Genomic DNA, 26,276 nt, shown 5'->3' with positions numbered 1-26,276 from the left:
CACGTTTAAGACTATTGAAGTAGTCAACTTGTAGTTCCAACTGTATCCCGTAGTGTTAAGTTTTCATTATAACTTAACTAGTTACTTAGTAGGTAGGTACCTTGTTATCTCCGATGACGAAACACTCCTAAGTAACTTAGTTAATTTAAACCCCTCCCTCATACCTACCATTGATGTAACCACACTCTTCCTGCCTATCTATACCTCACCCCCCTCCCTACTCTACTACTACTATCTATCACTACCCCATACACTCACCACTTCACTTCATCTCACCCCATCACACCAACAACACAACTACACAAAACACATAAAACCACCATGCCCACTCAACCCCCAAACAACCCAACATCACCCCCCAAAACCATCAAGACATCCCTCCTCCTCCTAAGCGACACCCACACCCTGACCCCCCTCCCCCCCATCCACCCCAACACCAGTACACCCTTCCGCCATCCGCTCCCCGCCACGGACCTCCTAATCCACGCCGGCGACCTCACCAAAGTCGGGCACAAGCACGAACATCTCACGACGCTCTCATTCCTAAAATCCGCCCGGGCGCCAATCAAACTCATCATCCCAGGCAACCACGACATCACGCTCGACGAACCCTACTACAAGAAAATCGGACACTACCGCCACCGCTACCGCACCGACCATACAGCGCCGTCGGCCACAAGCGGGAGCGATAATGTGTCCGCGGGGAAGGGAACGCCCGGAATGGCGTTAAGTGATGATGAACTAAGGGAGATCAAAGAACTATATACGGGGAAAGAAGCATGGGATGCGGGGATACGGTACCTCGAGGAAGGGACGCATGTGTTCAAGTTACAGAATGGGGCCGTGCTGAGGGTGTATGCGAGTCCGTGGACGCCGGAGTTTTGTCAGTGGGGGTTTGGGTATCCGCGGCAGGTTGATCGGTATAATCCTCCGGAGGAGGAGGGGGAAGAGGGGGCGGAGAATCCAGTGCCTGATTATCCGGGTGTGGATGTGATGATTACGCATGGACCGCCGTATGGGGTGCTGGACCAGGTGGTGCCGAATCATATGAGTGTGGGGTGTGAGCATTTGTATCGGGCTGTGAAGAGGGCGAGGCCGCGGGTGCATGTGTTTGGGCATATTCATGAGGGGTATGGGGCGACGAGGAGGGAGTGGAGTTCGGGGAATGAGAGTGTGATTCAGTGTGATAAGGAGAGGACGTTGGAGGAAAGGTGTGCGAGGGTGGATGTTAGTAAGGAGGGGGGCAATGGGTTGAGGGTTGGGGAGGAGACGTTGTTTGTGAATGCGAGTGTTGTGACGGTGCAGTATCAGGCTATTAATGCGCCGTGGGTGGTGGAGGTGGATTTGCCAGTTGAGTAGGATATTACTACGGTCTGTGGAGTTCGGTTCCAGTATATAGTTGATTTATTTTTAATGGCTGGTGTCACTAGATGTTGGGTGACAGTGTGGTAGTTCACTTAACGAACTGTTAATACTAATTGTTATACTATGCTGCTAATTCTGCAAGCTACCTGTACAGTGATCACCCGGGTATGGCATCAAATAATATACATGTACAGTCCAACAAACGAGATGTCCAACAGAAGGGAGAGAAGTGAAGTAGGTATCTCACTAAAAATGTATATCATGCCTGGATATGTCAAGAAATGAAAGTGCTTTAAAAATGTAATAATGTTCCAACCAAAGAAGAGAAGTATAATGACTGTGCAACCGGCCGGATTCCAACGCTGCAATGCAAGACAATGCCGATGTCGACGCTGAATGAAATAGAATGCAAAAAAATGATGAATGTCCAGACATTATCAAGAAGAAAGAAAGAAGTCCGCGAGGTATCACTCCTCGCGCACGGGCGTCTCCGTCCGGAAATCTAGGCGGCTGCCTTTGCGACTGACGCCTTTGAGCAGACTGAACCGCTTGAAGACTGAGTCGCGCATGCCGCTGCTCTGGCTAACCGGACTCATCAATTCAGGGCTGCGAACAGAATTGATACTACTGCGCGTCACCGGCCGGGGGTAGTCGGTGATTGAAGGAATCGTCGACCACCCGCCCTTATGGCTGCTCACAGATGGGCGATCATCGGCAGATGTCCCATTGGTTTGAGAGGTAGTCTGACTCACGCTGTCGTGCGACTTGCCTGCCGTGTCGCGAGAAGCACTTCGTGTCCGTTGCCTCTTCTGGCTCTGGGTCTCTTCAGTCGCACTGGCGCTTATCGACAATGACGACGCGTGCTTATGTAGCACATCGCCTAATCGGCTCCGTCTTTTATGATGCGTGTCTCGCGACTGTGTAGTCGTCCGGCTGTGAATGGTGGCTGCGTCATCCTGATCGACCTCCCCATTGACGTGCTCCTCTGTGGTTGTACCGTTGACCTTGCCATCCGACTGTGGCTTTGGGTCTTCTTGCACCGTAGACACCGAATTGCTCGCCACGTGATTGCCGCGCTTGAAAGGGTTCATGACACTGATTCGGTGGCTGACAGACTGCTTGGCTGAGTGCTTGCGACTGTGGTTCTTCCGCGACGAGCGAATCAGTTCTTGCTCGGGACTGAGCGCCCGCGACGCAGGCGGCTTCTGGCGTTCCTTGACGGACTCTGGAGTGCTACGCCGTGGCCATTGAGGCGCCTGTTCAGTCTCTGCTGGACGAAGCGAAGAGATCTCCGGCCCGAAAGCCTCCTCGAAACGGCGCGTCAGCTCTGCTTGCGTAGCTAGATGCGCCGGTCGGTGGTACAAGGCCAGCGCCTGCTTGATACCTAGGGCATGGTCGATGAGGGCCACTGCCAGCGCATTCTTCATTGGGTCCGCCGGCTTCGGTGTCACCAGGCCACCCTCCTCCTCTTCATGCGCATCAGACAAGAATTGGCGGTAAGCAGCAACGCAGTTGGGAGTGGCTGCGTCCAAGTCGAGCAACTGTTGCAAAGCCTCGCTGAGGTTGTTCAACCCCGTATCCTCCCCGGAGGCCGCCCGACGCTGCAACATTGACAGCTCATGCGTCTTGCGCCACGTCCGTTCGAGCGCCGTATGCAAAGGCGACAGTGCAACTTCCTTGACCTCAACCACCTCACTTCTGCGAAGGATGTTCGGGAAAGGCTCTGCAGTGGTGTAAACCGTTTTCTCAACCCACTGCTCCTTGACATCCACGTCACGAACGTGTTTCCGTAACGTTGAGCTGAAGTGGCAGGGCTCCGACACCAGGAGATGGTCTCGAACGGACTGCGGAATCTTCGACCGCTGGTAGACCGGATGATCCACGTCGCGATGAACACTGACAGGATTGATGTGCAGGTATTGGCCCTCATAATCATGAACTTCTCCGGAAGACACGACCTGCGCAGCCGGGTGCTCCCGCTGCATACGGTCAATGAAAGAGACCATACGCTCCGTCGGTGCACACTCAATGATGAATTGCTTGTCGCGAAGAGTGGTAGGGAACCCGAGTCCCTTGTATTGCACACGGAAGTACCGCGGGAACTGCTTGCTTTCCTTTGAAATGAGGTCGTAAATCTTGGCCATGGAGGCGTGTGCCCGTGAGAGTTTGGCAAAATCCACCACGATGTCTTCATATTGCTGCGCGAGTTCCTTATAGCACACCAGGGCATGCGCCCAGGCTTTGCCATCTTCGAAGTGTTGAATGATTGTAAAGTAAAGGGCTTCCTTCCTCTCGAAAGAAGTCTGCTCCGGGAAAGCCGGGTTAAGCAGCTCAGGCAAAGTCCGCTTCGGATCCCAATCATATAGATCGGCATGGAATTGAAGGGCCAGCCCAGCCTCGGTGAAGTTTCCTGCTTCGGCCTGCACCTGAGCGAGCTCGTGGACGTAGCGGATGAAGATATCCTCACGACCCATGTCTTTCATGTACTTCATCAGCCGAAGAGTGTGCAGGCTTTCGGCCATAGAGCCTCCTTGAGAGGCCACGAAGAGGTCGAGAAGCTCATCCACCGTCGCGATCAGTGCCTTGACCGCACTGGACAGGTCTTCGTCGTAATCAGCAGAGCCTTCAAAGTGATCTGACAGTTCCGCGATAAACAGTTTCTGCACGACACTTTCGCTCATGTTCTTCCTCTTGAAGAGGTTATCCAAGCTGGATATAACCTCCGTTTCGATAATAGAGAGATCCTGGTTCAGACCCCATTCGCTCAGAATCATCGTCCGTAAAATGTCGACGGCCACGTGCCGTAATCCTTCGTGGACACTGAGGCAAAGCTCAATGATGGGTGCTACCAGGCCAGGAACATACTGTACCTGGTAACCGCCCAATTTACTCAGCCCGTAGTGCTCTCTCTCCTCATCAGTGGTCTCCCAGCCGATTGATTCCCAGCTGGAATGCAGCAGGTCTGCACCCTGTTCCCGAACATCGCCCGCGATCTTCCAGATGGCGCGTCGTTTCTGCTCGGGGTAGGTCTCAAGAGCAAGAGCATCACTCGAGACAACCTTGAGCAAAGTCATGAAGAAAGTTTCCCATAGTCTCGTATCGAACGTTTCCGCATCATCCGGGGAGGGAAGGAATTTATTGGTCAAGATGGTTGCCAGATACTCCAAACTCTTGACGGTCGCCCGGTGGTTGTAGACATGAACGCTGAACCAGCTTTCAGGGTACGCTTCGCAGTTGAGAATCGAGTTGTGTACTTCGAAAGCCTGTGTCAGGAAACTGGAGAGCTCCAGGCCCTTCAGCCGGGGTCGCTTGGGGTTGGGTATCGTCGCCGCTCCAGCCAGAACGGCGGACAGCTCCACCAGCGCTTCGTCAAATTTCTGAGAGTGCTTTGAAGACTTCACCTGGAACGGGAATGATTTGCTGAAGAGCAAAGAAAGGTAGGTCGTCTCCTCTACACCGTCAGGGATGATGGAATAGTATGAGGACACAATCTTCGGCACAAACTCGTACAGATACGGGTCTGGTTGTTTCAACAGCTCCGCCACGATCGCGCAACACAGCCGGACCTGGTCACGGTAGAGGTCCGATACGGATCCTGTCGCACCCCAGTAAGGTGCCAACCAGCTGATACAGCTGGACACGAGACTCTTTCGCTCCGATCCGGAGCCAAAGATCTCTAAGCGAGTGTAGTGTTGGATGAGAACCAGCTTATAGAGAATCAGCATTCCCGTGACATCTTTGCATGAATCGATGAAGCTGAGCGCAATCATGATCGTCTCATCACGGCTGAGTACTTTCGAGAGCTCCGGGAGCCAGGTGTGGAAATGCTGAACCACAAGGGTTTTGTTTCCCACCATTGCAGGCGAGGGGTTCTTCATCAGGGCCTCGAGCGACTTGAATATCGTATGTAAATCCCGGTTGAATGTCGACTGTACTCTAGTGATTCCGATACCCTCCTCTTTCGCTTTCTGCTGCAGTCGAGCATTGATGATGAACTTAAGGACATGGCGTCCTACCTTGAACGTTGCACGGAGATTTCGCGACTGCTGAGCATCGGAACTAGCCTGAAGAAGACGTAGATAGCTTCTGACGAGACATGGTGTAGCGAAAGGGAAGTTGAATTGGTTGTCGGCATAGTGATCAACTAATGGGCCCAGGTTGAACCGTCGGTCGTGAACAATACCAAGAACCGTCACTAGATCGTTGAAAATCAAGTCTTCGTACTCTTCGTTGCCTGCGTTTTCCACCAGAATTCCGAAGAGCGAGTCCAAGACGCTGCTGAGCTGCTTCACAATCTCGATCTCCGGCACAAAAAGGACACGCTTGAGGGTATCTAATACTTCGTTCACAGGCCTTTCCCTCCAGTTCAAAAGGCTGAGTATTACCTGATCCTGCGAATATTCCGTGCTGCATAGATGTGTGTCCAATCGCAGGGTAGCCAAAGGACCGGTGATTGCCTCGTCTTTCGCTGATTCATTTTTGCCCAGCGAACTCCATGGTAGAGAGAGATAGGCTCCCTTGCCGTTCTCAATATTCGACGTACACTTGTCGTAGGCATGCAACAGGAGCGAATGAGGGCCGTCTCGCATGAAAGCCTGGTTGTCCCACAGTGGCATCCACGCAAGTGCAAAGGGGAACTCGGGCGCATCTGCAATACTCATGATCAAATGCGACCCAGGAATCTGGTCGGTGGGGATGTTGAGACGAATGGTCTGGTTCCAAGGTGCACCCCGATCGGCTACGGTGGTGCGCCATGCTGTCTGTGCGGCATGGTTGGACGCGGAGAAAACGCACCGATCAACGCGCGCGCCCGACGATGTGCGGACCTCAAGAGTTAGCTGGAGGTTATGAAGTCCAGTATGCCCTGGAACCGGAACTTGACCAGATTGCGGATGCGAAAGCAGTGCTTCTGGAGGGAAGGTCGCGTGACAGATTGTCACGTAAATATCAGACCGAGGTTTTGTTGGGGCCTGGGAGAAGCCCATCCTCTTCGTCTGAACGACATTGTGCAAGGATGTGGGATTTTTCCGAACCAGACTATCTGCGTCGGGGTCCACATAGGGGTAGAGGTGGAAATGCAGACGAGCAGCTCGTTGAGAACGCACATACTTACCAGTAGGACTCGGAAGTAATGTGCGAACAACACCATCAAAGCCATCATCCCGACCCTCTTTGTCCTCGCTGTCCTCAGACGGAGACCAGATATTGATCACCTGCTCCGCGTCCTTCTCCTGACGCAGAATCTGCGAGACTTCGAGGAAACCAACTCCCACGGTCCGAAGCTGAGTCGATTCCTTAACCGGTTGGCTGCTAGCCTTTTCCTTGGCACTTGCGTTGCTTCCCGACGATGGAGGCGCAGCTTTACTCGGCTCCTTTCCTTGTTCGGGACTTTGGATACCGCGTGGCTTCGAGGTCCACATCATGCTGCGGCGAGTCCTGAGACTCCCCTTGACTGATTGATTAATCCCATTTTGCTGCTTGGTGCCAGACGAGCTGTCCCGCGAGATGGACGTCCTCGGCTGGGCGGCGGCGCTGACGACTGATGTAGTTTCTGGGGCGCGAACCATGACGACCATGTAGAGTCTCGGGCCGTTTGCAGCGTTGTCGCCAATATCCGTGCTGCTCAAGTCGGTGAACAGCGTTTTCAATTTGGCGCTCTGTCCCATACTTGCAAACTTCTCTGGCGAAGGAATGTCCAGCACGTATGTCTCGGAAAGGGGTGTGAGAGCCCCCGTCTCTGACTGGGAGCACAGGTAGACAGCCAATGTTACTGGCCCGGGCGCATGTCCAGAGACGGCATTGACTTCGAGCATCAGATGATGGAGCGCAGCGGCATCTGATTGCTGCATGGGGCTGCTGTCGAGCATGCTCATCTCGGACTGTAGCCTAGCAAGTTCTACGGCCGAGTCCTCTCCAGTGAGCAGACGCCCTCTTTGCTGAGGATCTCTCACAATGATCTCGCCACCTAGCGCTTTGTTGCCGCGAACGAGCTTCCAGACCACTTCCTGTCGCAGCGCATCCTTCTCTTGTGCGGTGAGCACATTATACAAAAGCTGGCGCCTTGCGAAATCAAGTTCTTCGACAATCTTCGTCATCTCCTCTACCGTGACATATTGGCGGGAGAGCAATAGCTGATGTAGGTTGGTCGAATGCCATTCGCGTAGACAGGAAGCGATTTCATCGACGAGTGGCTCGGAGAGTGAGGTGGGTGTTTCATCGCCAATCTTGAGCATTGGCACAGGCGCGGCTGGTTTGGGTGCATCTGGGTCTCGAGGGGCCACGTTGATGGGGGCGAGCGGCATCGAATTCGTCCGTAGGAAGTTCTGAGGAGAGCGCGGGCTGGCCGGGCTTCCGCGCCCATCTTCGTCCAGCCTCTGGATAAAGATCTGAGACGGCTTTCCTTTTTTCGCGATTACGACGCTGGATACTTCCCCGAACGCGTGGTCATCATCTTGGAAGGAGGCCATGCTGTGACGCACATCTCCCTCCGGAACCGCCGTGAAAGCGACACTCGATCGGTCGCCATTGGTAATCGTCTTCTCTCCATCACCTAGCACTTCACGGATCTCGACACAATTCCGGGGAAAGATTCCGGAAAATACCCTCGCCTCAAGGGTTTGGCCCTTGGAGCTCGTCAGGCCCGCCAGCAAGGACGGCGGCGCGACGAGGTAACCACGGCACCATTCCCCATTGGCACCACCTTGTTCAATTATATACAGCTCATCACCAAGCTCCAGAGGCAGATCGGCCGGGGTAGTCGGCTGAAAAGGGTAGATAGCGACAGCGAAAGCGATTCGAGGCAGAGGCCGCCAGGGCATATCTGCGATCGAGGCGGCGCTCCAGAGCACACCCCGCCGCGGCGTTCGTCACAATGGGCGTTCCGAGGAATGAAGGAGTACCGATGAAGCGGGGCCGAAGGGGGTGAGGGGTTCAGATCTGACAGTTCCTTCTGTTGATTGATCGGCCGGGGGGGGGGGGGGGGGGGCGCTACATGCAGGTATGGTATGAGTAGAAAAGGGAGGAATGTAGACGGAGTTTCGAGATGCGGAAGCGCGAATTCGAGGTGTGCCTTGCGAAATTGGTGTCGTGCTAATTAAGATCAAGGGGGGGTTTATGGAGGGACGACTAGATGGCCATCACCAAATGTGCGGTTAGCGAGAGAAAGATCCCAGTAAGCGAAACGTAGGCGTGCTTTGTTGGCGTGTCAAAGTCAAAGGGAGGGTCATGATAAGCGGAGGAGTAAAAGCCATCCAGGAGGAGCGGGTGTCGCAAAGGGTCTCAGTGACCGGAAACACCGCAGCAATTGGGGCCAGCGGATTCTTAGTGAAGTACTAGTGACCGTAGCTAAAGCAAGAACCGTGACGAGGAGTACACCAGCAAATTGATTTCCTCCAGCTTCAGTCCTCCGACAATTTTGTCGGCAGGCCCCCCTAGCAGTGGAATGGGAGTGGAGCCGAGGGAGTTGTTCACTTGGCAGGAACTGTGGAGAAGGCACACAGATGAAACGAAGGGAGGGGGGTTTAAAGGAGGAGGAGGAGGGGAGGGAGGAAGAGCTTACCCAAAGCTAAAGAGAATATAAGAGAGGAAGGGAAGAAGGGAAGGGGGAAGGAGAGATGAAATTGAATGAATGGGAGAAGAGGGATGATAGTAAGAGCCACAGAAAAGAAGGAGAAGGAGAGGAAGAAGAAGAAGAGGAGGTATGATGATCGCAGACCAAATGATGCTTCCATTGAACAGGAGAGCCTGAGGATCGGGGCGGGAGGCGGAGAGAGAGAGAGACAGAGAGAGAGAGAGAGGCGAGGACGGCCTGAGGCTAGAACACTGCTGGAGGGAAACTCGACTAGCGATTCCCCGAGCAGGTTGATTAACTTTAATTGATCGTTATATTGGCCTCGTCATTACTGATCTCATGCTTCAAACATCGGTAGGTTCATAGGAAAATTGAATTGAGCTTGTCTACCACTAACTATCTCTATACTATCCCACATATCCCACGCCCTCCTTTTTTGGGGTTGTGTCCAAAGAGTTGCTTGTGCCTGGTCCATCCAGCAAACGGATCTGGCACACTATTTCCAGCTCATCCATGGGTCCAATCCCGACCGATCGAGTACAAGCCAGTGAAAGTGGAGAGAATGCTGCGTGTATCCAAGTTTCACCGGCACGTTTCCTTCGTTCGATTTATTTTCTTTTTCCTAGGATCATCCATCCCGTCAGGACTGAGAACAGTAAAAAGCAAGGGGACAGTCCTCCCTTCCTTCCATTGCGGTCCGTGAACTTACAATAGCTGTGGGATATAGATAGTAGTAGGACTTAACTTGGGACCTGTCCATGTGTCCAGACCGGGCCCTGACCCCCAATAGATTGTCATAACGCTCCTCCCATTATCTACTATCTTATAATTAGATGATCAACTCACTGATTACTCGTTACAAAGTAGATACTAGGCACGGAACCAGGCTGACATGTTACTTCCACCCAGCACAGACCCAGCGCGTGGCCCCCCTGAATCCAGGGCTATAAAACCCAACTAAACTAAGTGAGCGCTACTAAAAAAGGTTCGAGATGGAGTTGGAGCAGCTGCCCGCTGACTGGTCCATCCTGATGGGCCGCTAAATTGGTCTCCCTCGCTTTTCTTTTTTGAGAGGCGTTTCTCTGTCCCTCTTCGGTGATGATCTGCCTGTTGCCAGTATCGGTTCCTTTAATCGTTCATCATTACTCTCTACAATTGATGTAGAGCAGACTAACTAGCTACTCCACGCTCCGGTTATCCCCCAATATTATAGATGCCAATCTTATAGGCCATCCCTTCATATTCGATGGAGTTCTCTTTCCATTCTTTCGCCTCACTTGAGATCTGGTACAGCGCCCGCGCTGGATCGAAATCTTCCTAAAGCTGCTTCCCGTTTCTCTCAACGTCGTTTACTCTTTCGTCCCACCAGAACCAATGTAGTGCGACCTTAGCAGTCAGGTTATCAATTACATTCCTCCCTTCCATTGATCACAGGCTATAGATACATCAACTGGTATAAGTACTTAAGACAGAAAGCAAGAAGTGAAGAACACAGGGAACAATGCAAAGATCCAACCCATGCGCCCGTTTGATGATGCGCAAAAAGAACAAACGTCCTATCACATCCACTTCATCCAAAAACCCTTGCCATTGACAGGTGGTAGTCATGATGTGGGAATAGACCGTGAAAGGGACTCTGGCCACACGAGTCAGACAAGAATAAGAGACACCGCTCTTCACCTCTGGAACATGGCGATGGCGTCCTCCTTACGCCACTCAAGCTCCAACTGGCCTTCGTACACCGCATCAACAACGCGCCGGGTCCGATCGTACGCTTCCCCATACCGACCCTCGCACTCTCGGAGCACCTTCGACACCAAGCTCCGACTCAGGCCAGGGTCGTCTGCGTCACCGAAATGCTTCTCGACCCGCTTCTTCAGCATCTCAATCCCTCGCCGAATTTCCTTGGCATCGTACGTCGCCAACACCTTCTTTGCCACTGATCGGGAGTGGCTAGGTCGGCTGGCAATGTCGGCGGGGTTGATGCCCGTCGCCACTAGATTCTCCACCGACTCAATAAACTCTAGCAGCTTGCCCAGTGGTCGGTGAATGATGGAGTCGAGGTAGAGTCTCATATGCTCCTGCATGTCTTGATGCGCCCGATCGCGCCACCGCTCCAGCACGGGGAGGCTCCGGACATCGACCTCCTCGATGTAGTGGTTCATGTTTTCAATGAGAAGAATGTGGTAATTTAAGATTTCCTTATCTTCCGGGTCTCCAGAAGTCGCAGCCGCCCCCGTGGGTTGGCCCGGAGCCTCCTTGGCGATGAACTTGAGCGATTCCCACATGGCGCGGTTGATGCGATCGTAGGCTTCGTTCACATTGACACGGATGTCGTAGAATTCCTGCGAAAGCATGTTCTCTACGGCCGTGGAGAAGTGGGGGAAGACACGCATAAATGAAATCACTCCTTTGCGCTTATTTACCTTGACCTTGGTCTCCTCGATTCCGCGAATCTGGTCATCGACAAATCGATTGAAGAGGCCAAGCAACCGGGAATGGAGTTTCTGAAGGGAGTGGATAATAAAGTCCTGATTGGTGTCGTCATACTCCGAAATGGCCTTCTCAATGGCCAGCAATATTCCAATTCCTTGTCTACATGATAAGAGTCAGTCTGTAGTCTCGTTAGAAAGCACATGGGAGTTTCAGCTTACAGCGGATCAGCTCTGATGGCCCAGTCCACAAGGTTTTGCATATCAGTCGGCCAAAATGCGAAAAGTTCGTCCATGATCTGCTCAACTTTCTTGGCCATCGCTCGGTCAGGATCATGCAGCTGTTTGGAGCCGAAATTGGGTATCCTGCGCTCATCGGGAGCACCTGACATAACTAGGTCGGGGAAGTCGACGGTAGAAAGCGAGTTGAGATGGAAGAAGTAGACGATGAAATTCTGCTCTTCCGAGATCATATGCAGGGTCTCTTGAAGCGTCCCCCCAAATGCTTCGCACGGTTCCAGCTTGCCATGCTGCTTGTCCCCTGAGGGAAGCCTGAGACCTGCTGCAGCTCTAATGGTCTTGCCTCGTCGCACTGTGAGTTTGCGCGCCGCCATGGTAATACCTTCTGATTCCTTCTCCTTCTCTTGGTGAGTAAAGAGGAGTTCCTGCTCCTCTCCACTAGGCTTCCTCGCCGCCTTCTTCCACGCCAGGTTGTTGTCTCGGAAATCATTTTGGTAAGGATGTTTGGCCTGTTGCTCATACAGGTTGATGAGCGCGTGCCACTCCCCGGAACTAACTTCCCGAGCGAAGAGGATCACAGCATTATACTGCCACAATTCGCGACGGCAGTAGCCACGGGCTTCGCTGTCGAGCTTCAGGGGATCCTTCTGACCATTGGCAGCCGCGTCAATTCTCTTCTGTTCCGCCACCTTGTACGCAATAGCCATGAATTGCTTAAGTCTTTGTAAGAACACGCGAGCATGTGTGCGATATTCTTCCTTCTTTTCTTTTATCGCACGCATTTGGCCGATCTCTGTGTCAGCATACACGCCCAGGCTGCCATGGTCTCCGGCCGCATCGGCAAGCCGCCTCTTGTTGTGCCAGATGTCAGAATCAATCATCAACATCGCTTTGTACAATGTAGATAGGGCGAGTTCGGTATCTCGGAGGCCATCGGGATTGCTCAATGACGACTCCTTCAAAGCACGAACGTCGTCTGAAGAAATGGAAAGAGTCCGGAGCAAATTTTGTAGCTCGTTCTGAAGCAACTTTTGGTTGGCCGTTTGCACCTGTAGACCCTGGGATTGCGTTTCGATATAAGCCACGTCATCGTGCAGAGTCTGTTACCTTTGTTAGCATATCACTGAAATGGTGGACGATGAAACCAGCGCTCAGGGATGCACGAGCAACTTACGTTGAGCTCATGGGAATACAAAGTAAGAAGATTGTCCAGCTCTTCACACTCCACGACTGTCTTGTCGATGAGTTTCGCAAGTTGATCAATCTTGCCCTCCTGCTGTTCAAGGTTACCAAGCCAGCTGGTAGCCTCCACGCGACCAATCTCTCGACGGATATCTGCCTCCAAATCTTCGATCTTCTTTTCGTCTCCTAGTCGTCCGTTCCAGCCGAGGTCAGTCAAAATATCGTCAAAGTCAATGCCACGCCCTTCAAGAACGGTAGGGTTGAGTCCGAGTGCTTGACAATACTTGATTGTGTTGTCCTCATGCCGCCTGCGGCGACGATCATGCGGCGAAGGAGATACGGATCTCGACCTTTCTGTATCAACTTTGACAGAAGCCCTTGACGTGTCTCTCGGCTCTGTGAGTACCTCAGTCGAACCAATCGTAGGCTCAACAGGAGCAGCTTGTGTCACTTCAACTGCGGGCGGCTCGATTCTCGGGGGCTCGGGAGGAGGCTGCACTGCTGGCGGCGCTGGCGGCTGCACCTCCTTCTCAGGGGATGACGATACTACTGGAGGAGTCTCTGCTTCCGGAGTCTCCGGCGAGGTCACCGTATTTTCACTGTTCGTCCGAAGCAGGAATGGAGCAGGCACCACGCTGGTAATTCCATCCGGTTCATCAGCGGCAGCCTTCTGCTTTTTCGCAGCTGCTAGAAGCCTCTCACCAGCACCACCAGGCCTCGGCTTGAAGGCCCCGTGAGCAGTGGCAGCTTTGCGAAATGCGCCTGCAACATCCTTGACTTGCTTCTTCTTGATCATCGGGCCAAGCCCAGGACGGTGTGCATCGGGATCGTTTTCTTCCACAGGCTCAGTGGCCTCCAAATCGCTAGGAGGCGGTGGTACTGCAGCAGCAGCAGTTTCTGCTATCGGCTCAATCGGTTCCGGATCCTTCGTCAAAATTGGCAGTGTCGGAGCTGTGGGCACCGGCGCCTCAGCAGACTCGACGGCTGGTGGGGCTTTGCTAAATGCTGAAGAGCCTGGCGTGAGTGCTGCTGGAACCTCGACAGCGGGAGTATTGATGGGGTTGCTCGGGGGCTCAGGCTCCTGTCGCGCTGCTCGTGCGGGCGAACCAATGGGCTTTTCGGCTGCTTCCCTCAAGGGTGATCTGGGACCCACGCTGCTTCCCGGACTATGCATAAAGGTATGGTTTTCCCCAGAAACCGACCCAGGAGTAGTAGGACGAAGACCGTCTGTACTGCGGCTGGGATGAAGATCATGGGTACGAAGTGTAGGCCTGGACTCAGGACCTTTCCGCCCATCGCGTGAGGATGGTGGACGGGAGTCAGGGAGGGGACTCCCCGACCTGGCTTCTTCAAAGCTGCCATTTGGCCATTCCCGCTGACCAGCAACAGGAGCGGCCTGCAAACTAGAGGGATAGTCCCTATTTCTCGGTTCCGGTGGAGAGATTATGGGCACCTTGGGCACCCTGGGTTCCGTGGCAAGACGTTCGGCTGCGCGTGGAGGTGGTTGTTCGCGCTGGTCGGGAGGCAATGGCGGGGGGTGTTGAGGGGGGCTAAACGGAGGAGTACCGCTTTTACCAGACTGGCCAGTAGACGGTCTCCCCATCTGGTCACGACTTCTTTGCGCTCGTAGGGCATGTTCCTCAGATGGTGCTGGTGGTGGTCGTCTTGGTCCATCGCGACTGGGCGCACGGCTAGAATACGGTGACTGAGGCCGGCTGCCCTGTGACGAGGGAGGCCGCGGGGGAGGCAGGGCCACTTCGGGACGCGGAGGACCTGAAGGAGGAGGACCTTTGGGGGCTGGAGGACCTGCAGCTGATCCACCAGCAAGCAGCTGTCGTTCACGGTCATCGAAGCCGATCAGAGTCGGCACCTTGCCGCCAGTGTACTTTCTGTAGATCTTGACGAGGCTGCCTATGAAAAAATCCTTCTCTTTGGAGGTCCGTGCATGCCAGTAGTAGGGCTTTCCAACGGTAACGATAAATCCAACATTGGCAGCCCACTGCTTGTGTTGTTGTTCTAACGGCGTGCTCGGGACCAAGGCGTTGTAAGACTGGATGCAGGAGAGATCATCCAACATCCACGTCTTGCCAATAGAAAATGAGCCATCATTGTTCTCGCGCGCCTTGTGCATGCGCACTCTGCCTGACCGTCTGACGGCGACAATAATCACTCGAGGTTTCTTGTTCTCGGGCGGCGAATTGGGTGGAGCGGGGGTGGACGGATATGCCGCATCTTCCAAAATGCGGACATGTGTTATGTAGGATTCGACCACTAGAAGGAAGAGGGGAACAAGTCAGCCTGACACCCTTTTAGGGGAGGAGCGTGGGAGACATGTACATACACGAGCCATCGCTGTCTTTCTTGCCAAAACAGCTATGAATGATCCGCCGCTTCTCATCCTCGAATTTCTCGGCCCTCGACATCGAGGCATCCCCGGGGCCGGCGTTACCGCCATTGCGACTATCACCAGCTCGACGAGGGTCTCTCTGGGGCGGCATCTCGCCAGGCGGGGGACCTCGCATGCGATCACGACTACTCATGGTTGCTAATCGATCTCCGAAAGCCTGGATCACTCAGGAGGTGTTCGGGGATCAAGTGGACATGGTCGGGAAGACGGGGGCAGGGATCACACGGAGCGCGCGCCGTGGGCGAGGACTGGGATGGTCAGTCAATCGGTAAGCTCCAACAAGCAAGACCGTAATTCATTCAAAGAGCAGGGAGATTGGTGAAAGGCGACGCCATACACGAGTTGGCGCAGAACCGAGTCCCAAAATCGACGGAAGGTGGAGGAGGAGAAGGGAGCCAGAGAGGTGGGATTAGGTCATTCCTTAGCCACTAAGCTACCGTTAACTTGGGAGGGTGTGAGAGCATGGGCTGGCGGCTGCGGATACGGCACCGAACTTAGTCTCGGCGGAGGTGGCAGCTGTTACTATGCAGTTATAAACACACTCCTCGCCAGAATTGATGAAGCGGCAGGTATCTATGCTAGATCTATGCCAGAATATATATATATCTTCACTGCAGTTTTCGCATTTAGGAGAGTCACAGTACCTGCTCCTGAGTAGGCCCCTATAAACCACCCGACACATTCGAGCTCGTACAGCATAATTATGTAATCCGATAGAGGCGTATGCATAAAGCGGGCACGGCCCACTTTGGTTGCCTGTGCATAAGCAACTAACTGTCATGCAGGATGGCCCGATTCCAATTTTGGATTCAGTGTAACCTCACTTCTCGTCTCAAGGAATCAACTACAAGACTTGCCCAGCCGCAGTACTGACTCTGGAATGCTTCATATATCGGTATCTAACATACTCATGCCTAAACTCCTGTTACGGTAGGCTGATCCAGCTTATTGGTACCACTGAGCTTACTATATACTACGTTGTGCAATTGGAGGTGAGGGCCAAACTGAGAGCTAGTACTACTGAGAGCAGCAAGTAAAATAGATCCACCACCACTGAGGTTCTGCCATATCGATTGGGTTCCCAAGAACAGCCTGCTAGTATGCAGCCTCCCTTGTATAACCTATTTCAGACAATCTCACTTACCAGGCACTCGTGCCGTCCCGGTCTGTCCGCTGTGAGGGGATTCAATGTCCTGTAGCTGAGCAACAACGAGTATTGTCAGCGGACCTTAATCCACTACTGGTATAGGGGAGGGATAATGGCGCACCTACCGGGCCGGTGAACGTCTTCCTCTTCCCTCCCCACCACCCAAAACCAATCAGAGCAACAAACCCTGCGAGTACTACACTCGCATAATTCATCTCGTGTACCGTGGTCGGTATCTTTAGAGGCAAACAAAAGAATACCAATATGACTGCCACCCAGAGAACAGCAACTGTATTACAGAAGAGTCCAAAATACTTTCCCAATGCGAAGGCTCTTCTCCCAAGGACGGCGTCACGTCCACGAAGCAGCACGATTGCTTGCGGGACTACATAGCAGATGTTGAGGGCAATTATGACTATCGATATGAAACTGTCAAAGGCTGTTGCTGAGCCAATGTATATCAGCCCGTACAGACAGATGAACACACAACAACCCAATGTGGCGTTCAGCGGCATCTCGTTTGTGATCTTACCGAAGAATGACGAATAAGGAAGACCACCAGCTCGAGCGAACGTGTATGCAAGTCGTCCCGCAGTGAGTAGACAGGACAACTCGGCTGCGCAATAGAAGAATATAACCCATGCAGTGAAAAGCGTGGCCACGACTGGGCTGGATGTTGCTTGTAAGTATGCCGTATAAATGGGGATTGGGGAAGATGCAACAGCCTTAAGATCGGTTGTATCGCGTATGGAATACAGGTTACCATGCCAGTCAGCACGGTAGCCATCATCGCGCGGGGGATATTGCGACCAGGGTTTGGGACTTCCTTTTCGAAGATAAACCGTTAATAGCGAGCTGAAGAACGAAGCCATATGGCAGCAGAGGAACTTACATCTGCTATATGGGTAACACTATCGACTGTTATGTATGCGTACATACATGTCCCAGCGCCTATTATGAAGGCTGTCCCGTCACTCCAGCCTGTATGGTTTTCATAGGCCAAGAACACAGTGTGCGCAGACTGTTTTTGATCTTGCATTGCTAACACCGTTATCAAACTGGTGCCGAAGGTGAGCAAGCTGAAGGTCATGATACAATCCTCTATAAGTGGGATAACACGAGGCAGGTAGCACACGACCACAGTCGAGAGGAGAACGATCGGAAGATAGATAAGATAGATTCGCCAGGCAGTTTCCGTGACGCTCGGACGGTGGACAGTCACCAGACCATTAATCATTTGCGCTTCTCAACAGATTATTCCCAGATCATACCTAGAAGAAATCATGTGATAGAATGAGGAAAGACTTACCACAGACTATTCCGTTGGATGTAGACACCGTGCACCAGGAGATCATAGTCAACCAGCCAACAACGAAAGAAACTGCGGCACGGTGCTTGGGCGCTGAAACGATGAAAGCAAAATGATATGGCCCTCCGCTAGTGGGAAATGCAGATGCCAACTCTGCAAGACCCGCAGCTATAGGCAATTAGATAGTTAACGTCATCTGCTAGAATGATGTAGGACATGCTTACTGATAAAACAACACGCTATCGAGGCAACACAAAGGCCAGAGAAAGCCGTCGGGCCCCCTCCCATCACCAAAGGTATCGATAGGATACCAGCGTAACCAGCCCATGAATTGGTGATGCTGTATCCCAAGGCCAATGTCGACAGAAATGAGAATTGACGAGGGAGTTCAGCACGGGCAGTGCCAGGGCTTTCGATATCAGACATCTCGGCAGCTGCCTTCTGGACCCGAGGGAGAAGACTCAGCAAAGACATCTTTAGTCCCATCATATAGAAAGCACCTTGAAAATGCCACATGGTTAAACAGATCGTAAGTACAGGTATAATGTTCAGGTTGAGTTCTACTAACAACAAATTACAGGTAATAAATTGACATGTGGTACGCAACGCGAACTGCATTGGGTGTTGACCATCCGCGAACGAATAAGATGATGTTTATGATGTTCAGGCCTTTAGACCTGCCCGCAAAGCACGCTAGAGATCTATCAACTAAAGTGGGGATGATTGACTTGTTTAAAAGGTAGTTGCATTACGTTCAGGTTTGTTCCACGGATAGTCATGCAGGTTACTTTGCCTGCGCATTACCCTACTGGGAACTGTAGACGGCACAATGATTAGTCTATCCTCGTTACTGATAACGCAGACTTTCCAAAGATCTTGGGTTATGTCTTCACGCAGGAATTGAAAATCTCCGAAGTCGCACCACGGAGCTTACCGTCTAGGGCACGTGTACTTTGTGGCGAGATTAACTTCGCAATGTCGTACAATACCTAGGGATATCTCATAATTGATCAACTGGAGTCCAGCTATACAATGTTCACGATAAGGGCAAGATAAGGGGAAAGATCAATTGGGTGGATACTAATAGTAAACGCAAAAACATTGAGATCAGAGGAGAGAGTATCAAGTTACAAACACCACATCGATAGTGAAAGTGGAAGACATATCAACCCCAACACTCATATAGACTAACCAATCAACGAAAACCGCGCGGCTTCATCTGCCGTAGAGGCGACATTCCGCACAGTCCAATCCCACAAGTCGTCCTGCTTGTTCACATCATAACTCTCCTCGCTGGAGCGGATCTGCTTCCTTCCCTCATAATAAACTCCACTACTCGACGAAGCCTCCTTGCCACTCGCCAGCCAAGCCAGATTAGCCCCAGACGCCTGCGGCAGCCTGATATTCGGTGTTCCCAGCATCACACGCAAAAGCGGAATAACACGAGGGAAAATCACATGCCAGAGAAAGCGCAAGACGGGGTTCGCTTCACGGACGAGCCCAGTCCCAGGCATGAGACCAGGATCAAACGCAACAACAGTCCACGACTTAAGCCTCGCATCTTTCGACTCACTGAGACGCCGATGTAGCGCGTACACCCAAAGAACGTTTGCAAGCTTGCTGGTTGAGTAACGCTGGCGACCGGGATTCTGGGCTGAGCTCTTTGTCGGGTGAGCGAGATCCTCCGCACTGGTGTACTTTGCGTCGGGGAGGCCGGTCTCTTGTGCCGGATCATGTGTGCCGCTGGAGGTTACCACTATCCTTGCTGTGTTGGCGAGGTGAGGAACCAGGAGTGAAAATAGAAGGGCGTGGCCGATGTGATTGATGGCGAAGGTTTTTTCGTATCCGTCTACTGTGTACTCAACTGGACCGGGAAACTGTAGGCCTGCATTGAGGAGTAGGTATTGGATGGGAGGGTATTTGTTGGTTTCCCATTGCTGGACGAAGGATCGGACCTTGGATAAGTCGGAAAGGTCGAGTCGGAGGTAGCTGACGTTGCTTTGGCCCAGGAGTTTGTTTATAGATCCGGCAGCATCTTGAGAGTCAGATCGAGATGCAATTATAACTTGATAATCGGGGAACTGGCGGGCAAGTTCTATGGTGCAGTAATAGCCCAGACCGGCGGTACCTCCGGTGATGAGGATGCTTCGCGAATAGGACATGGTTGTCAAAAGGAAGAATGAGTTTGCTATCTTTCTCTGAGGCGAGCTGATGCCATATTTATGTTTCAATATCTCGGCGTTAGGAACGGAGATATACAATCCATGCCATCAAAACTATGACCCTATCTAGGGTTGGATGAGGCAGCACTGTTCCGCTTCGGGAATAGCGGGAACGGCACCGTCGATATCTCGAGGCGCCCATCTGGACCGGCCAGTCATCTATAAGACCGGCCTTGACTTGAAGGATCAGAAGATAATCGACGCTGCCGTTCCATGCTAGTTGCTCATATCAGCTGTGGCCGAGATGGGCTGGACTGCAAATATCGCATCTCCGTCTCAGCCGGATGACCCGGCCCCATCCCAGTTGCTGCACTATCTTCCGGATTACCAGGTTGTCATCTGCAGTGCCTGCCGATATGCTGTCCAGCCTCATGGGATTTTGCGTCATCTGAAAGAGATTCATCGCATACTTCGTGGCGGCCGGCGGAAGTACTCTCATTACGTTGCCAGCCTTTCCCTTAGAGAGCCAAACGATGTCGTACCCCCCAGTCGCGCTGATCAGTTCCCGGTCCCATACTTACCGGTCGAGCCCGGTCTTCAATGCCAGTCAGCTGGTTGCAAGTACCTATGTGCTTCTAACAAGCGCATGCAGTCCCACTGGAGGACTATGCATGGGCGAAAGGCCGATTGCACCACAGACTGGCGTACAGTTCCCCTGCAGACTTTCTTCCGCGGCAATCACCTGCGGTACTTCACTTCTGAGGGTGCAAAGACCAATCATGCTTTATCAGACTCTGTGGTTTGGGGCCACACACTAGAGTTATCAGAGAACCAGCTCCACGCAGGCCTGGACTCCATGGACTCTGCTCTTCTGGACCACTACCTCCGACACACATACCAAAGTTTCACTACCAACCAAGAGACAGACAAAATATGGCGCCTGGTTGTTCCGGAACTAGCATATAAGAATGTGTTCCTTTTGCATGGCCTACTGGCCTGCACAAGCTTGCACAGAGCGCACATGAGCTCTGGGCACACGAACCAGGAAAAGGTATTCCTCCTAAGAGCCTACCACCACCAGGAGATTGCTCTCCCGCAGTTTCGGTACGCTATTGAGCATCCTACGGAGGATAATTGCCATGCCATTCTGGCATTTGCACATCTGTTAGTGGTATTCTCTTTTGCCGCCGATCAGCCTAGGTGCTCAAATTCAAATATGGGCACGGACTCATTGTTCCTAGTGGATCGGAACAGTGGCGAAGGCAGTCAACCGGATAGTATTCTCTGCAAATGGCTATACTTTCTCCGCGCCGGCTGCTCTATGCTGTGTGAAGTATGGGAGCAGTTGAAAGAGGGGCCCGTCAAAGCACTTTCGGAGGCCTGGGACATTGACCTAGGTGACGACCCGGATCTCTCATATCTGGAGCTTTTTATGTCAATGATTCCAAACGAATCAGCTGCCATACATGAAACCGGCGATGTCAGTGAGACCAGTCTCGTTTGGCCCGAAGATGTGACGGCCATTTACCGACAGGCTGCCATTGAACTGAGCCGATCATTTTCGTACGTGCATGCCCACCGCGGATTACTTACTACTTGGGATGTTCTCCGCATATGGCCCATGGAAGTGTCGCTAGAATACATGGCTCTTCTCCACCAACGGCACCCGGGAGCACTTATATTGCTAGCGTACTATTGTATCCTGTTGAAGCAAATGGAGAGACACTGGTACTTCGAAGGGCGCGCGGCAATGCTAATCTGCGCCATTCAGAGACATTTGAAGCCCGAGTGGCATGTTTTCATCCGAGAGCCATTGCATACGGTTCTAGGAGTACCTGATGGTGGCCATTTCCTTGGGGAGCTTTAGCCGCCCCTACAAGCAGTTGGGGGAGCATTCCGTGTCAGACGGCGTAGATTTGATATTGCTTCCATCAGCAGATTATACCATTCACGGGATTCGCCGCTAAATAGCCGTATGAAAAAGAAAATATTAATACGTCAGGGATTAACCTTCCGGATGTGTCAATTACAAATTTGACTTGGTTTTGACTTCACCCTTAATGGGAGAAACAATCCACCAGCCTTCGGTCGAGTATCTCCAGTGCCTGGCACGTGACCGTATCGTTTCACGGAACCAGAGTCACGTGGATTCCATGTAAAAAGTCAGCTGAGCAATCACGGATCGCGCCTGACTGACCGCCTTTGATGTCTTCTGCTGTTTTTTCTTTCTTTTTTTTCTGCCTCGCCGATAAAGGGAAACTTGAAAACATCCCAATCAACTTCGTCAATTTCACAATTTGCAGCGTTTTTGTCAGACAGTCATCATGGCCGGTCAGAAGTCTAAGCAGGCGAAGCCCGCCAAGGCGTCCAAGAGCAAGGAGACTGTAAGGCAATCCGACCGACCTGTTTGTTGTATAGATAGGCAATACTGATCAAGTTCATGGATTAACCAGCCTGCTCCTCCCGCTCAACTTGTCGCCGCTCTCAGTGCTTTCTTGAGCGAATCTGGTTTCTCCAAGACCAAGGAGGCTTTCACCAAAGAACTTGCCAGCAAGTCGATCGACTCTGATGCGAAGAATGTGCCGTCCCTGCTTGAACTGTACCAATCCTGGGAAAAGTCCTCCGAGAAGTCCTCCGGTTCTAGCTCTTCGGACAGCGAGAGCGAGAGCGACAGTGGAAGTGAGAGTGGAAGTGAGAGTGGAAGCGAGAGCGACAGCGAAAGCAGTGACAGCAGCTCCGACGAATCCAGCGATTCTGATGTCGAGATGAACGACAAGTCCGAGTCCGACAGCGATAGCGACTCCGATGACGAGGAGGAGAAGAAGAAGCCTGCTGCTCCTGCTGCCAAGTCCCAGGGCACCAAGCGCAAGGCCGAGTCCAGCTCCTCCGAGTCTGATTCCGAATCTGAGGCCGATGAGGCTCCCAAGTCGAAGAAGACCAAGGTGACTTCCGCCAAGGAAGAGTCTTCTGACTCGGACTCCTCCGACTCTGAGTCCGATTCTTCCTCTTCCTCTTCCGAGTCTGAAGAGTCCTCCGACTCGGACTCCTCCAGCGACGACTCCTCCAGCTCCTCTTCTGAGTCCGATTCCGACTCCGATTCTGATTCGGACTCTGACTCTTCCTCTGACGACGAGGACGACAAGAAGGCCGATAAGAAGGCCCTGAAGGCTGCTACCAAGACCCCTCTGCCTCCGTCCGAATCTAGCTCCAGCGGCTCTTCCCCGTCTTCTTCGTCCGACTCTGACACCACCGGAACCGTCAGCAACTCCGACTCTGCCCCCAAAGAGCAGTCCAAGTCTGCCCAGACATCCTACTCCAGCAGCGCCAGCCCTGCTCCCGGCAATGGCCCCCAGAAGAAGAAGCACACCGGTGCTCGCCCCACTCCTCTGGCTCAGCTGAGTGAGCTCCCCACCGACCACCTCCTCTCGAACGACTACGTTCCCTACGCCTACGCCGAGAAGGCCTGGCAGGATCTGTCGGTCACCCGCGGCAAGGGCTTCACCAAGGAGAAGAACAAGAAGAAGCGCGGTTCTTACCGCGGTGGTCCCATCGACATCTCGGGTGGCAAGTCCTTCAAGTTCGATGACTAGGTCCGCGATACTATTTTAGAGATGGAGACCAGTTTCGCTTCCTGATATAGGGGGACAACTCAGACATACCTACAGCTTTTACATGCTCGAAAATATGGGTATACAAAAAGTCTTATTCGCTTATGATTCCATCCATATAGATCTATATGCAGCCTAGATGGGTCACTGAATCATTTTCTACAGCAAGGCGCTACTGGAGCCCGGTCGGATTGCTTTCTTTCAGCTTTTCTTTTTGCTTGTTGCTTCACGCTTCTTCACCTGTATGTACTATCTACTTACATCATCTAGATCTTTAGAGGTGTTAAACATGTATTCAGATATGCTTGCATTTTCATGTTAACCCTAGACTTTGAAGTATTCGTACAAGTCATACTCGTGGTGGTAGATCGTAAGCATGAGCCTCTTCCTAAGATCGATTCAGATTCATCCATGCATCCTGCCATGAACTACAGTCCCCAAGTCCAGCTAAAGGACTATACCCAGTCAAAAATGCAGGGCTCATGCGTTTCCAATGGAACATGTCTCCTTTAAAACCTCTCTGCGCAACATAGCACGGAAGGGAGCACCCAGTACACACACCATATACAAGCCCCATGCCCCCTTCCTTCAGTCTAAACCAACATCCTCCCCCTATCAACAACTACTCTCCTATCAATCAGCCCGTCTCCACGCCCCCGGTTTCTCCAACCTCTCCCACCTCCGATCCCACCCCGTGATCTCCTCCGCAAGACCATCCTCCACCCCGACAAACACAAACGGCTGCTGCGTGCGCAAAGTAATAGAAGCAGTGGTATCCTCAGGGCGCTCGTAGCCCGATAAATCCAGGACTCTGTCGGCAGAGCGGGTGTGTGCAACAGTGTTGTCGAGACGCACACCGTTAGAGAGCAGAAGTGGCTCCCGGTACCAATCCTGACAAGGGCCGAGGAGGTCATCCGTAGAGGCGAAGTCAAGGCGAACGACGCCATCCGCGACGCCAGTGTAGATAGTTGGTGAGGAGGAAGAGGGCGATGTCATGCTGTAGATTGCACCGCGGTAGGAGCGGGTGTTGTGGCGGCGACGGCCTTGGGGTCGGCTAGAGGGCGGGTGGGCGGAGAGGAAGATGGAGATGTCTTTGCGGGGGAAGGCGATGCTATTGTTGGTTGGGGTGAGTGAGAGGCTTGAGAGGCTGTCTACGATTGGTTCGCTGTTTTTGAGAAGGGTTCGGGAAGGGCGTGCATCACGATAGCTGTACGTGTCATGTTTGGGCATGCGTAAATCGAAGATCTTGACTAGGGCGTCACCGCCGGCGCCGACGACGAAGCGGTCGTGGCCGAAGGGGTGGATGCAGTAGATGGGGTTCTGGTCCGTGGTATCACGGTAGGTCTTTTCGTATTCTTCGTTTGAGCGGAGGTCGTGCAGTCTGAGGGTGTTAGCATAGAGCGTGGAATAATGGGGATGGGGTGGTTGTACCTAACAGCTCGATCACCCCAGGCTGCGAGGAAGACTTGTCCGGTGGGATCGAGTGGAGCAATGGCGTTGACGTTGGATCTGATGGTCGTATCGAGATTAAGTCTTTCGAAATCTACCAGCTCCACATTGAGCTCACGACTTGGTGATAGACCTTGTGGCGTGATGGCGGAGATAGTAATTGCATCGTGGATGCGTCCTGTGCCGACTGCGAATAGAGAGGGCGAAAGGAACTTGGAATACTTGTGGCGAGAACTGATGGTTGCATTGTTGCTAGAATCGGCATTGAGACGAGCAAATGGGTAGACTTCCGCCTCTCCAGAAGTGGTTTTGAAGAAAGATATCGATCCGTCGCTTAAGTGGGCAGATAAGATCGGGTCCTTTCCGTCACTCATATCTGTTCTCTCTATGCCTCCTCCGGAGGTCATGAACCGCTGCTTGTAAATATGGCAGGCGCTGTTAGGGTCGATAGAGAGATGGAAAAGCTCTCCGCGCGCTCTTGCAACGACTATATGTTCAGTCTGGGGCTCCTTGGAAGGGTGTCCAGGACGTAGAATATGGACACCACAGATGTCATCATGGCTGCTGATGTGATCGAGATCATTGAAGACCACCCACTTCCCCTTTGAATTGGGGCCAGGTTCAGTGATGCGCAGGACTAGTTCATCTGCCGCGCCCCAGGCGAGCACCTCCTTCCGGTCGTTCCACGAAGAACTATTCCAGACTTCATACGAGTCCAAAGCAGGGCGATATCCGTGAGTAGGATTGTCACGTCGTGTTGAACTATGGGATCCGACCTTGACTGCTTCTGAGGCAGGTACGACAAATCTTCCGACGACTGCGTGTTTGTCTAACGCTCGAGAGCGAGATGTGAGTGCCTGAGCGGCCTCTCTCCAGATTTCGGGCGTTTCCACACCAGGAAACTTGGTCTCGACGAAGGACCTGAAGATTCGCCAATCTTGAGCAGCGACAACGTGGTGTAGGCGCCAACAGGTCCTTGACAGATTCACAAGCGCGCTGGCAGATGGCAAATAGCTTGTAATAAGCTGTATAATCTCTGGGGGAAGCTCTGCAAGCATATTGCGGGCCAGGTTAAGACTGTCTTCTGTGCTAAAGTAGATAAATCACAAGAATGACGTAAAAATCTCTGCCGTCACGTGTGTCAGTCAAAGTGAGTTGTCAAGATTCACGAAGGTATAGAGGAAGATTCACACATTTACTGATCTAAACAACAACAAGGGAATGCTCTAGGAAGGCCAGGTGGTGGTGGTGGTTGCATGAAGGAATCGCCATGGCGATTCTAGACATTGTGCGCCCCGTCCCATCTATCGCCGCGGTAATCTGCAGAAGTGCGTGAGGCCATCAACGTGATCCGTGTATCAACATTCTTTGCTGTAGATATGTTTGCTAAGTGTTACAATAGGCT

General features: G+C 52.5%; 8 protein-coding genes across 8 annotated transcripts; 3 read left to right on the top strand and 5 right to left on the bottom strand.

The window, feature by feature from the left end:
- The first annotated feature begins 11 nt into the window (after window positions 1-11).
- On the top strand, window positions 12-1,596 carry BDQ94DRAFT_37127 (Metallo-dependent phosphatase-like protein). Its single transcript, XM_026775594.1, has one exon. It carries the CDS (start codon window positions 322-324, stop codon window positions 1,357-1,359), a length of 1,038 nt encoding a protein of 345 aa, XP_026626078.1. The 5' UTR covers window positions 12-321; the 3' UTR covers window positions 1,360-1,596.
- Window positions 1,596-8,277, bottom strand: BDQ94DRAFT_179021 (guanine nucleotide exchange factor DCK1). The gene has a single exon (XM_026773274.1). The coding sequence runs from the start codon at window positions 8,181-8,183 to the stop codon at window positions 1,833-1,835; it is 6,351 nt and encodes a 2,116-aa protein (XP_026626077.1). The 5' UTR covers window positions 8,184-8,277; the 3' UTR covers window positions 1,596-1,832.
- A 2,050-nt stretch (window positions 8,278-10,327) lies between these two features.
- On the bottom strand, window positions 10,328-15,414 carry BDQ94DRAFT_179017 (GTP-Rho binding exocyst subunit SEC3). The gene is made up of 4 exons (XM_026773273.1): window positions 15,131-15,414; window positions 12,782-15,060; window positions 11,590-12,707; window positions 10,328-11,530 (listed from the first exon to the last, which is right to left on the bottom strand). The coding sequence occupies exons 1-4, from the start codon at window positions 15,327-15,329 to the stop codon at window positions 10,612-10,614; spliced, it is 4,515 nt and encodes a 1,504-aa protein (XP_026626076.1). The 5' UTR covers window positions 15,330-15,414; the 3' UTR covers window positions 10,328-10,611.
- An 864-nt stretch (window positions 15,415-16,278) lies between these two features.
- BDQ94DRAFT_179013 (amino acid/polyamine transporter I) lies at window positions 16,279-18,168 on the bottom strand (the record flags this gene model as incomplete). Its single annotated transcript, XM_026773272.1, has 5 exons — window positions 16,279-17,068; window positions 17,107-17,169; window positions 17,236-17,585; window positions 17,653-17,820; window positions 17,877-18,168. The coding sequence occupies 5 exons, from the start codon at window positions 18,166-18,168 to the stop codon at window positions 16,382-16,384; spliced, it is 1,560 nt and encodes a 519-aa protein (XP_026626075.1). The 3' UTR covers window positions 16,279-16,381.
- A 671-nt stretch (window positions 18,169-18,839) lies between these two features.
- Window positions 18,840-19,814, bottom strand: BDQ94DRAFT_170733 (NAD(P)-binding protein; the record flags this gene model as incomplete). Its single annotated transcript, XM_026771571.1, has 1 exon — window positions 18,840-19,814. The coding sequence occupies one exon, from the start codon at window positions 19,812-19,814 to the stop codon at window positions 18,840-18,842; it is 975 nt and encodes a 324-aa protein (XP_026626074.1).
- Window positions 19,815-20,118: 304 nt separating this feature from the next.
- Window positions 20,119-21,868, top strand: BDQ94DRAFT_179011 (uncharacterized protein; the record flags this gene model as incomplete). Its single annotated transcript, XM_026773271.1, has 1 exon — window positions 20,119-21,868. One exon carries the CDS (start codon window positions 20,119-20,121, stop codon window positions 21,679-21,681), a length of 1,563 nt encoding a protein of 520 aa, XP_026626073.1. The 3' UTR covers window positions 21,682-21,868.
- A 147-nt stretch (window positions 21,869-22,015) lies between these two features.
- On the top strand, window positions 22,016-23,726 carry BDQ94DRAFT_144399 (nucleolar and coiled-body phosphoprotein 1 family protein; the record flags this gene model as incomplete). The annotated part of the gene is made up of 2 exons (XM_026766446.1): window positions 22,016-22,198; window positions 22,268-23,726. Coding segments are annotated over exons 1-2 (1,193 nt in total), but the record flags the coding sequence as incomplete, so codon positions are not given.
- Window positions 23,727-24,055: 329 nt separating this feature from the next.
- Window positions 24,056-25,929, bottom strand: BDQ94DRAFT_170730 (F-box/WD repeat-containing protein; the record flags this gene model as incomplete). Its single annotated transcript, XM_026771570.1, has 2 exons — window positions 24,056-24,803; window positions 24,854-25,929. 2 exons carry the CDS (start codon window positions 25,927-25,929, stop codon window positions 24,056-24,058), a joined length of 1,824 nt encoding a protein of 607 aa, XP_026626071.1.
- Window positions 25,930-26,276: the final 347 nt, after the last annotated feature.

The sequence above is a fragment of the Aspergillus welwitschiae genome (genome assembly GCF_003344945.1).
Source record: "Aspergillus welwitschiae strain CBS 139.54b unplaced genomic scaffold BDQ94scaffold_17, whole genome shotgun sequence".
Taxonomy (NCBI): Eukaryota; Fungi; Ascomycota; class Eurotiomycetes; order Eurotiales; family Aspergillaceae; genus Aspergillus; species Aspergillus welwitschiae.
This window is presented reverse-complemented; position numbering and strand designations above follow the sequence as displayed.